At 36.5% G+C, this 12,413-nt stretch overlaps 1 protein-coding gene across 9 annotated transcripts in view; it reads left to right on the top strand.

Moving 5' to 3' along the window:
* The window catches only part of COP1 (COP1 E3 ubiquitin ligase), a 273,107-nt gene that overhangs the window by 45,718 nt on the left and 214,976 nt on the right, over positions 1-12,413 (top strand). For 7 of the 9 annotated variants that reach the window (XM_067728723.1, XM_067728725.1, XM_067728721.1 and 4 more), the window contains 3 exons: positions 1,123-1,220; positions 7,484-7,560; positions 8,239-8,358. In XM_067728723.1, coding sequence (XP_067584824.1) covers positions 1,123-1,220; positions 7,484-7,560; positions 8,239-8,358 — 295 coding nt within the window. The remainder of the gene's footprint in view (positions 1-1,122; positions 1,221-7,483; positions 7,561-8,238; positions 8,359-12,413) is intronic. The other 2 variants (XM_067728722.1, XM_067728719.1) reach the window with 1 other exon arrangement.

Raw genomic sequence — 12,413 nt, 5'->3', positions numbered from 1 at the left:
GTATCCACTGTGTTAGAGGTTATTTTTATTTACTATCATAATTATATAGTGACTTTTTTCCTAATGTCGATTTGATATTTCTTTGGGGTTTAGTTGAATGACATTTTCAAAGTTTTTTGTTATAAGACAATACACAATTGTAAAAAAACAAACATTACAGAAATATATAATCTAAGAAGGCAAAAATTTCTCATAATCATATTTCTCCAGCTGTACCTATAAATAGTTATTAGATTATTTTTCATGGCGTATAGTTACATGTTACAGTGTGACTTTTATTGGCTGTATACATTGCATTGGATTGATGTTTACAAATTTATGTAGTCAATTTCCTAGTGTTTTGGTTGCTTCTAATTTATTTTGCTATTTACAGATAACTTTGAATGGGACATCTTTCTACATATATATATCTGCTTATTTCTATAGGATAAATTCCTAGAAGTAAAATCACTACATGAAAGAGAATACACAGCCTTAAGTTTTTCCATACAACTTGCCTTCTAGAAAATGGCAGTTCCTGCAGCAGTACATGAAATTATTCATATCTACATGTACTCTTTAACTCTGACAGTTTTTTCTTTATTTTTCTATTCTGATTGGTAAAAACTAATATATAATTTTAAATCAATTTTTCATCCTAATGAAAGTGATGATTTCCCATGCTTAATGACTAATTTTTGTCTTGCTGATTTTTCTGTTCTTCTCTTATTTTCTTTTCATTTGAATGAGCTCTTTTTGTATTGAGGGTATCAGCATTCCAAGGATACAGATAGTCTGTTTGCTTAACTAAATTACAGGCATTTGTTTTTCTTGGTGTTGTTATATACTGTTTAAATTGCATAAACTTAAAAGTTAATATATCTTTTAAAATTTTATATCTAGTAGGCTTGTTATTTGAGTTTATTTTTAAATAATATTTTAAAATAACTTTTGTATACTATTATCTAATAAATGACCTATGTATCTTCTAATATAAAAGTATAAGCTGAAATAAATTTGGTAACTGCTAGATAACTTATGTTGAAAATGAGGAATAGAAAACTAATAGGCATTATTTTGTGACTAGTTTATTAATTTATCACTGATTTAATCAAGCTATTTTATTTTTTCTCTTGTTTATAGCTACAAGTGTATTCATCAGAGTTTGGAGGACAATAATAGATGTCCCAAGTGTAACTATGTTGTGGATAATATTGACCATCTGTATCCTAATTTCTTGGGTGAGTCTTTGGAATGATTTTTAATTTTTAAAAATATTTAGTTCCCAAAAGGGTGTGTTAGCACTAATTTATTTAGAGAACGTAGCTTAGAGGTAAGCAGTCTCTCCTACTCAGCAGGGTGCTTTTCCCAGTCTTCCCCGGGTTGTGACGTTGATTCTATACCATATGTACCATATCATATTATATTTAAGTTTCATTAAAAAAAAAAATTGACTGGTACAACTCTTAGATTCTTACATTGATGGCTGGACAGAATGTGAGGCTAAAGGAGAATGCCAGAGTTCCAGATACCTGTCTGTATATCATGTTGTGCATTCCTGTTGTTTCTACTTCTGGGGCAGAAGTGAGAAGCAATGGAGGAAAAGGTTAATGGAGAGGCGGAAGGGAGATAAAACTTGTATATGAGGACTCCTAGATGGAGGAAGAGAGTCTGTGACCTGGGGAGGCGATTGAAAAGTAAAACTGGGGAAAGAAAGACAATGGATATGGAATTTTTGAGGGAGGAATGGTGACTGGAGAAGAGAGGCACAAATAGGGAACCCTTAAGGTAAATGGTAAGTGATTGGGAATAGTATCTAGTCAGAGGCCAATTATGAAAAATCTAAAAATTCTACATGTTGAAAAGCCTAAGATATTGTGGAAAATCTTTAGTTTGAGTTTTTGGAAATGAAGATTAATTTTCCAAAGATTAATTTTCAGGTATGGGTAGGCATGAAGTAGGGCACTACTGGGTATGTATATCAGAAAGGATAATTCTTCATTCTAAAGAGTAACACACTCAGAGTTAAGGATGTGGTGTCTACTTGTGTATTAGATTCTGACTTGCCAGTGCTTTGGTTGCAGTTTGATTTGTTTGGTGGTTTATAATACATCATGAATTGGAACCTTTTCAGCCATGGCTTTCCTTTTTTATCTCTGCTCTAAAATTACATTGGCTTCAGTCCTTTTTTCTCTTTCACTCTTCAGTACAATCCAATATATTTTCATACAGGAAAATCATCAGATGATTGCATAGCAGAAATGAACTCTGAAGGAAATATTTTGAAGATTTTCTGTTGGAATACCAAGTTCTTCTAGGTAGATAAAGTCTTGTGGCAAACTAGGAGAATGAACTTAGGAAAAGAAGAAACACTGAGTGGTATGATACTCTGTGGGACTGGACTTCATGAGCTAAGTTAGGTGAAATGGAAACCAAAGTCCCACAAAGCAGAACCCTTTGTCCATGAACTCACAAACATGGATTGATGCTGCTTTGTGCATCTAGAATCACTCTTCTATGAGTTGTCATAACTTTCGAAAATTACTTCTTCTTTTGGAATGGTTAAATACAGAAAGGAATCCAGTGGTCTGAAGATTTTGGTATTGATATTTACCCAATTTAATGAGTCCAAATTCTGTTATGTCAATTTCTAAATAGTGAGATAGAGAGAGAGAGAGAGAGAGAGAGAGAGAGAGAGAGAGAACACCATTATACTGATATGGAAGGAATATGAAAATACAGCAGTAAGATGTAAAGTAATTTCATACTTTATATATTCTCAAATGTATATATTCAGTGAATAGTGAAGTCATAATTACTGATTTCCTAAGCTAGAAATTATCTTGTCAATGATACAGTTTTTTTTTAAAAAAATTTATTTATTTATTTATTTGGCTGTGCCAGATCTTAGCTGTGGCACAAGGGATCCTCACTGCCGCACACGGGATCTTTGTTGCGACATGTGGCCTCTTAGTTGCGGCATGCAGTATCTAGTTCCCTGACCAGGGATTGAACCTGGGCCCCCTGCATTGGGGGCAGGACTCCATTGTGGAGTGGAGTTAAGACTCCATTGTGGAGTTAAGACTCCATTGTGGAGTTAAGACTCCATTGTGGAGTCTTAACTGCTGGACCACCAGAGAAGTGTTTTTAACCTTCTCTTTATATGGATAAAAATTTTTGGTTTTGGGTAATTGGAGTGTGTTTTATGCCCATATTTGAAATCTTTTAATTATAGTGCAGCTTCCAGTGTGATTATTTATGTCAGCCATAGAAATAACATTTTATCCTGATATATCTATTTCTGTTTTACTGCCCATCACCCTTTCCAGTCTTTAGCTTTGTACAGTGATGGTCAAATCCTTCGGTTCCCATGCACTCAGGATGCTACTGAGATCTATTTCTGAAAGTGGAATATCATTTGTTTTTTCTGAACTGAAAAAACTATTCCCATTGCTTTAGTCTGATTTACATGATTTGTATAGTGCCTGTAATTCTTGGTTGGATTAAAAAGACCTTGAACCTTTTAAAAGTAATTTCAGATTTCCTCTTGAGCATGGTGAAATAAGTATAAGTTCTATGATTCTGAAGTGTTCTAGGTAGACTTGCACCTTTTTTATTGCTAGGTTAGGACCCTTCACTTTTAATGCTTTACGTTTACCTTAGTCATGGATAGAGGGCTGGGCTACCCATTTTCTGTAGCAGTGGTCTTCAAACCTTTTTGCTTGGGTGACCCATATAAAAATTCTGAAAAATAATGTACTTCTTCCCACATTGATGCCACATTTTAAATGAGCATCCACATTTTTTCTTTATAATTTAAGTGTTTGTAAAGGATATAATTTTAGGAGTATTGTAAATATGGTTATTTAAAAATAAGCTTTATCTCTTTTTAAAATATATGCAGTAGAATCTGAATAGTATAGTGATTTGATACTTATCATTGATTCAAAAATAAATACTTTTCATTAACAATGGGAAATTTCATTCTTTGTCTCTTTGAACTTATTCTTAAATTGCATATTGCTCACATAACTTTTTCCTTGTATAATATATTTCATGCTTGAAATTCTTACTGATTTATCTGTCATACTTTTCTGTAACAGAAAATAGAACTTATAGACCTTGAAGTTTCTTTTGAACATAATTTTATATTAAGTATTTTAAAAATCTTAAATGTTTTATCTGAGTTGTTATTGTAATTATTAGACATGCAATTGATCAAATAAATATTTACAAATTTTATAAAGTATTAGACATAAAATTTATTGAAAATCGGCTGCTTAATGTGTGATGGTGTCCTCAATTAGTTCCATTGCCATTTGTGGTTATTACTAGGACAAGGACTCAGTTTCATTTGTATTCTTTTTATTTATTTATTTAGGATCATCACAGCTTTTTAAAAAATTGAGATATATATAATATTGTGTAAGTTTAAGATTTTTCCTTTTTATTTTTGAAAGGGTAAGTCATGAGAAACTTTGCTTACATAAATAATTTGATGGGGTTTGAAGGAACTTTGTTCCTGCTACATCACTTAGTTCTTTGATCTCCTTCTGAATTATGTGCTTCAATAAAAGCACTTACTTAGTCAAAAAAATTTTTTTAATACCCTATTAGTTAACAAGTCCACTCCTTTCTTCACTTTTAATGAAAGCAAAGAATTGGAAGCTAAACACTCAAGTAGGATTAGGTTTTTCTGGTCATTAGAGTCATGCGCTTTTTTGTCAAGACAGATATTTTGATTTTTCCTTTCATGCCCTAAGCACTACAGTAAAGTCCCTCGTTTTTCTTCTTCCTCTACCCCCGCCCCCCCCAAAAAAGGCTCACTCTCACTCTTCACCTTTCTATCCCCTTGGTCTTGACAGCTCTCTTTCTCTCTCCTGATCCTGGAAGGCTCATGTGGGGTGAGGGGGTGTCTCTCCTCCCACCTCTGCAGTTGCTCTCCTACACTCTTGCCAAGGCTTAGCTCTCCCAGTCCCTCCATGATGCATGATCTCTCTCCAGCTACCAACCCCTGCCCCCCACCCCCCAGCAATCCCTTTTCTAGTGTTCTCTGTGTATAAAATTTGTAAATTGAATATTTTTATCTCTCTAATGAATGACCCTCTTATTCTTTAATGTAAAAGGTAACGTACACGCAAAATTTAAAATCCTTGTTTAAAAAAATGTAGGCAGCTCACATAACGTCTTACTACTGCCAAGTGCTTTCCCAGGTGCTTTATGTGAGTTAACTCATTTAATTCTCCGTCCTATGACATAGGTAATTGTTGTCATCCTCATTCCTCCAGCGAGGAAACTAAAGCACAGAGAAGTCAAGTAACTTGTGTAAAGTTCTACAGCCAGTAAGTGGCGGAATTGGGATTTGGTCCTAAGCAGTCTGGCTTGAGTATGTGCTTTTACTATACTATCCTGCCTCTGAAAAGACAATTGCTAGAATGAAAGCTTTAGCAGTAGAAAGGCATTGTTTGTTCTTAGTACTATGGCTATTATAAGGATCCAGAGAATTATAATTATGGATATAGAATATTCACGTTCAGTGGTATATGAGATTTCTTGGTAAAATCCAATGTGGTGTACATATTTAAGTATTACAATTATTTAAGTTACAATTTTTATTTAAATAGCTAATTCTGTAACTGAAACATTAAATTCTTATTCACATACTCCTCTTTATTCCCACTACGTTATTTCAAGTTCTCTCCTTTATCTTCCCTGGATTATAATAATAACTGCTTGTGAGATAACAGACTCCTCAGAATCAGGCTCTGATCTGTCTATAGTTCCAGCCTTAGTTCTTAGCCCCTGTTAATCACTGACAAAATCACTCTGATCCTGTGTTTCAGCTATATTGATTTTAAATCATCTTATATCCTGCTATTTTATGACTTTACCCCCTCCACGCACACACCATTTTTTTTGGCCGTGGAATCTTAGTTCACTGACCAGGGATTGAACCCAGGCCCATGGCAGTGAAAGCGCTGAGTCTTAACCACTGGACAGCCAGGGAATTCCCCCCACACACCCTTAATGTGAGTTCTTTTCCACTTTTCGTCCTGTTTAGTAAGTCCCTGTGTGCCTGTTATGGCCCAGTTCTAATGTCACCTTCTGTGTGAAGCCTGCTTGTTAATATTTTAATTGATCCTTGTCCTTTGTTCTTTTAAAATCTATTTCAATGATAGTACTGATTATCATATTATAACTGCTGCATCACATATATTTCTCTTCCTACTCTGAGTTGCTTGAGTCTTGAATTAAGTCTTACTTAGGTTGAGTCTTACTTAATCTTTAAAGCTTGGCTCCTAGTGTGGCCCTGGAACCTCTCTGATTTGTTCGAAAATATTTGTAGTAGATTGTGGTATAGTGGGAAGTATTAGATAGTTGGGTTTGTTTCCCAGCTCTGTCTTGTATTGTATGTCACCATGAGTAACTTCCTTATGCTCTTTCTAATATTCCCTCATCTCTAAAATGTGAAGAATAACCCATAGGATAATGTCTAGGAATTAAAGGCTAATAAGGTAACAAGCTTAGTGCTAGTTGTCCTTTTCTTTATCAGTTTATTTTTTTTATCAATTGGGTGTTAAACACAAAAGAATCCAATTAAAAGTGGTTTGAACATTAAGGAAAATGTATTGATTTATACAAAAAGAATTTTTAGAATTAGTTAAGTTGGTATCTCAGTGATATTATCAAGTTCTTTCCATCTTTCTGGCCTTCTGTCTCCAGCAGATGTGTTGGTTCTTTGGCTAGCTCCCCTCAAGATTGCAAGATGGCTTTAAGCAGTTCCAGATATCATCCCTTAATGAAGGGAGAAAAAGAACTTGTTTTCTTCTATCCTTGTCTTCTGAAAGACAGCATACCCTTCATTGGTCAAAATTAGGTCACATAGTTAACCCTCCATCAATTGCTGGCAAGAGTGTGTGACTAGATTGGCTTAGGTTAGTCAAGATTCATACCATGGGGCCAGTGAAGGATCTAGCCTCTCTGAAAGTATGTGACAGTTGGCATTCTGACATTTGGAAAAAAATCCTATTTTTATTTTTAAAAAAGGTTAGAATGGTTTATGAATAGGTAACTGACAGTGTTTGCCATGATATTTATGGAAAAGTCACAAACAAAAAGAACAACAAATAAAAATCTTTAGTGCCTACCTCATAGAATCGGCCAGTTACCCTGTAGAGCATGGGACGATCTCATACAGTGAAGACTTGTCTTTCTCCAAGTGCTGATAGTGTCATCATTGAGACATGTAAGAGAAAGTACATATTCTGAAGAATTCTCCTCTCGTAGTAATAGTAGTGGTAATAATAGTAGTTGTAGTAGTAGTAGCTGCGGCAAAACTGCTTCTAATTTGAAATAAAATAAAAACTTAGCATTTTCTGCTTAGCATTTTTTAAGGTTTGGGACTTTTTAAAGTTAAATAGAATCCATCTAAACAGAACAATTGGACGATACATTTAATAAAAATATAGATTTTGTGTGCTTTTTGTTTTGTTTCTGTTTTCAGTGAATGAGCTCATTCTCAAACAGAAGCAAAGATTTGAGGAAAAGAGGTTCAAATTGGACCACTCAGTGAGTAGCACCGTATGTTTCAACTCTTACTACTATTTTTAATAAATATCAATTTGCTGTTTTTATTGGTTTAATATTAATTAGGTATTAAAGCTTAGCATATTATTGATTTTTCTTAAAGGAGATTTAAGATTATTCTATTCAATAAAGAACTTTCTTACCTGCATTGTCTAAAATTTACTCTTATCTTTTGAAAGGTCTGGTGAGATTACATAGAGCCAGAGTTGGCTTGTAATACATTACATTTGAAGAATTATATGGCAGGGTGAAACTATGGGTGGTAATTTGAAAAAAAAGACTCTCAGTTTAAGAGGATTAGCCCAAATTATTGAAGCAAATGAGCTTAAATTAATACCTTACCAAATACAAAGTTGCAAATATGGTTAGACAAGTAATTAAAATCCAGGCACTTATTTTGAAGAGAATTATACCTTTAGAGATGCTGACTTAACATGTCTTAAATATGCCTTTCATATCCATTGTTTAAATTTATTTAGGGGAGAAATAGTGATTAAATTATAATTAGAAGGCATTGGGGAGCCACTAGCTGGGGAAGGAATAGGTTGGAATGTCATAGTTTATTTTTGATATGTTATCTAATAAGCATATTAGGAAGTAGCAAACATTTATTTTTGACTCTCTGAAACAATTGTCTTAGGAAGTTGTGTTTCTTCTTTTCTTTGTTTTTAGAATGGCCACAGGTGGCAAATATTTCAGGATTTGTTGGGAACTGACCAAGATAATCTTGATTTGGCCAATGTCAACCTCATGTTGGAATTACTAGTGCAGAAGAAGAAACAACTGGAAGCAGTAAGTGGCCCCTGAACTTTAAAAATTTTGTTTTAAATGGTGCTCTGTCAGTTGCATTGAAAAAGATCTAGAAATGTTTAAAAATAATAGGGTAGGATTACTCAGTCCATCCAGTTTTATTCAATAAGAAACATCTGCAAGCTACCACTTCTAACAGGTTCCCCTTTTTCAATTCAAGGAAAGAACAAATTCCTTATAATACAACTTACTGGCAATGGCCAGTTTGTATTAACAAAAGCTGAATGTTAAGATCATGAGAAAGTACAGTTTCATTTTAAAAGGGAACAATTACATTGGTTATTTTTTCTTCTAGTGAATCTTCCCCTCTTCACATATGGGATTTGGAGGAGAAAACAGTGATTATTTCTACCTACATAAAATCCTTCCAGCAGGTGTTGATTGGCAGTAGCAGCAGTCTGTGGCTTAACTAAGGGTATTTAGAAAGATGGGAACTAGAAAGAAATTATATTCTGTTTCATGTAATGGAATCTAAATAAATGAAAAATTGCATTTATTTCTGGTAAATAAATGTAAACAATATAAAATGGGAATTTGCATGTGTTCGTTAGGAATTGAGTATGCTTCATTATAAAGAATATATACCTTAGCACAAGCAAATACCCACCCTGACCTAGCTTAAACAAAAAGGGGATATAAATTGACAGAATAAGGGACTGAGTAGCTTACACACATAAAAGGAAGAGCTTAACAACCAAATGTTGGGAAGATTGGAACCATCACTTCTCTGGAGACTATATGCAAATGAAATCAGATACTTGAATGTTGTTGGGAGATTTTCTTTTTTACTTTTCATGACTGTTTCTTTAGGACAGGTCTGATTTTCTTTTCTCGGATTTTTATTATGTGGCGGATAATGTGGTCACCTGTACTTCCTCATTTATATTTATGTTTTTTTGATCAAAGAAGAAAAAGAGCTTTGTAGCTTGATTTTAAAAAATTCTGTGGATAGATTCTGATTAACATAGCCTGGATCTGGGTACCACTTAATATAATGAGAATCTCTTAGTAGGAGAAAGGAGTAGGTGAGGTTGAGCTGACCAAAATGAGTCTACCATGCTGTGTCTTTTTTGTGGTGGGAATTTCTCCTGTGTTTTTGGTCGGGGGGTGGGGGGGACTTTAATTTATTTTTTTCTTTCAGTTTTGTTGAGATGTAATTGATATATAGCACTGTGTAAGTTTAAGGTATACAGCATAATGACTTCATGCATATATTGTGAAAGATTACCACAGTAAATTTACTTAACATATATCATCTCATATAGATACAAGAAAAAAGAGGAAGAAAAAGTTTTTTTCTTTGTGATGAGAACTTTTAGGATTTACTCTCTTAGCAACTTTCAAATATACTTTCCAGCAGTGTTAACTATAGTCATTATGTTGTATGTCATATCGTCAGTACTTATTTATCTTAAAACTGGAAGTTTGTGCTTCTTGACCTTCATTCAATTCCCCCATCCCCTGCTTCTAGTAACCACAAATCTGATCTTTTTTTGTGAGCTTGGTGTTTTTAGTTTTTTTGTTTTCTTCTTTTAAGCTTCCACATGTAAGTGAGATCATGTAGTGCTTGTCTCTCTTTCTGACTTATTTCATTTATACTGCTCATAAAGTCCATCCATGTTGTCACAAGTGGCAGAATTTCCTTCTTTTTTATGGCTGTATAGTATTCCATTGTATATATACCACATCTTTATCCAATCATGCATTGATGGACACTTAGGTTATTAATATATCTTGGAAACTGTAAATAATGCTGCATGAACATGAGGGTGCAGATATTGCTCTGACATAGCAATTTAATTTCCTTTGGATATATACCCAGAAATGGGATTGATGGATCATATGGTAGTTTTATTTTTAATTTTTTTAGGAACCTCCATACTATTTTCCATAGTGGCTATACCAATTTACATTCCCACCAGCAGTGCACAAGGGTTTCCTTTCCTCCACATCCTCACCAGCATTTGTTCTTTCTTGTCTTTTGGATGGTGGCCATTGTGACCTGTGTGACGTGATGTCTCCTTGTGGGTTTTTTTTTTTTCTCGCAGTATGCGGGCCTCTCACTGTTGTGGCCTCTCCCGTTGCAAAGCACAGGCTCCGGACATGCAGGCTCAGTGGCCATAGCTCACGGGCCCAGCTGCTCTGTGGCATGTGGGATCTTCCCGGACCGGGGCACGAACCCGTGTCCCCTGCATCGGCAGGCGGACTCTCAACCACTGCGCCGCCAGGGAATCCCCCCTCCTTGTGGTCTTGATTTCTATTTCCCTAATGATTTGTGAGGTTGAACACCTTTTCATGTACCTGTTGATCATTTGAATGTCTTATTTGGAAAATCCTTTGCCCATTTTTAAATTGGATTATTTGGGGGGTTTTTTGCTATTGAATTATATGAATTCTTTATATACAGTATTTTGGATATTAACCTCTTATCAGATATATGATCTGCAAATATTTTCTCCCATTGCATTGGTCGCATTTTCATTGTTGATCATTTCCTTGGTTGTGCAGAAGCTTGTATGTTTGATATAGTCATACTTGTTTATTTTTGATTTTTTTGCTTTTGCTTTAGGTGTCATATCCCAAAAATTGTTGCCAAGACTCTCCTATGATTTTAAACATAGTTTTCTATTAGCATCTACTGTATGCTAGATGTTGTGTTAAGGGTAGTGGAAAAGACAGGATTCTGCTGTGTGTGTGTGTGTGTGTGTGTGTGTGTGTGTGTTGGGGGGGATAGGGTGGAGTAGCTGAGGAGATAAACTAAATATTTTCACATAGTAAATATTTTCACATAGTGATATGTGAAAAGTAAATATTTTCACATAGTGATAAGTGATATAAAAATACTTCTCTATGATAGACTGAACAAACAGTCTTGCTCCCTTAATGCTATTAAAATGACAGTAGAGAGGAACTTTAAGATTGTGGAAGAATAAGACGTGGAGATCACGTTCCTCCCCACAAATACATCAGAAATACATCTACATGTGGAACAGCTCCTACAGAACACCTACTGAATGCTGGCAGAAGACCTCAGACCTCCCAAAAGGCAAGAAACTCCCCCACGTACCTGGGTAGGGCAAAAGAAAAAAGAAGAAACAGAGACAAAAGAATAGGGATGGGACCTGCACAGCGGGAGGGAGCTGTGAAGGAGGAAAGGTTTCCACACACTAGAAGCCCCTTCGTGGGCGGAGACTGTGGGTGGCGGAGGGGGGAAGCTTCGGAGCCACAGAGGAGAGCACAGCAACAGGGGTGCAGAGGGCAAAGCGGGGACATTCCCGCACAGAGGATCGGTGCCAACCAGCACTCACCAGCCCAAGAAGCTTGTCTGCTCAACCCGGGATGGGTGGGAGTTGAGAGCTGAGGCTCCGGCTTCGGTCGGATCCCAGGGAGAGGACTGGGGTTGGCTGTGTGAACACAGCCTGAAGGGGGCTAGTGTGCCATGGCTAGCCGGGAGGGAGTCCTGGAAAAGGTCTGGACCTGCCTAAGAGGCAAGAGACTTTTTCTTGCCTCTTGGTTTCCTGGTACGCGAGGAGAGGGAATTAAGAGCGCCGCTTAAAGGAGCTCCAGAGACGGGCGCGACCCGCGGCTAAAAGTGCGGAACCCAGAGACGGGGATGAGATGCTAAGGCTGCTGCTGCAGCCCCCAAGAAGCCTGTGTGCAAGCACACCTGTGCAGCAAGCCACTGCCAGGGTCCTGTGATCAAGGGACAGCTTCCCTGGGAGAACACACAGCACGTCTCAGGCTGGTGCAAAGTCATGTTGGCCTCTGCCGCCGCAGGCTTGCCCCGCATTCCATACGCCTCCCTCCCCCCAGCCTGAGTGAGCCAGAGACCCTGAATCAGCTGCTCCTTTAACCCTGTCCTGTCTGAACGGGGAACAGGCACCCTCAGGCAACCTACATGCAGAGGCGGGGCCAAATCCAAAGCTGAACCACAGGAGCAGTGTGAACAAAGAAGAGAAAGGGAAATTTCTCCCAGCAGCCTCAGGAGCAACGGATTAAATCTCCACAATCAACTTGATGTACCCTGCATCTGTGGA

This window comes from Pseudorca crassidens, chromosome 2, assembly GCF_039906515.1.
Source record: "Pseudorca crassidens isolate mPseCra1 chromosome 2, mPseCra1.hap1, whole genome shotgun sequence".
Taxonomy (NCBI): domain Eukaryota; kingdom Metazoa; phylum Chordata; class Mammalia; order Artiodactyla; family Delphinidae; genus Pseudorca; species Pseudorca crassidens.
Note: the sequence above shows the minus strand (reverse complement) of the source record. Positions and strands in the feature narration are given on the sequence as shown.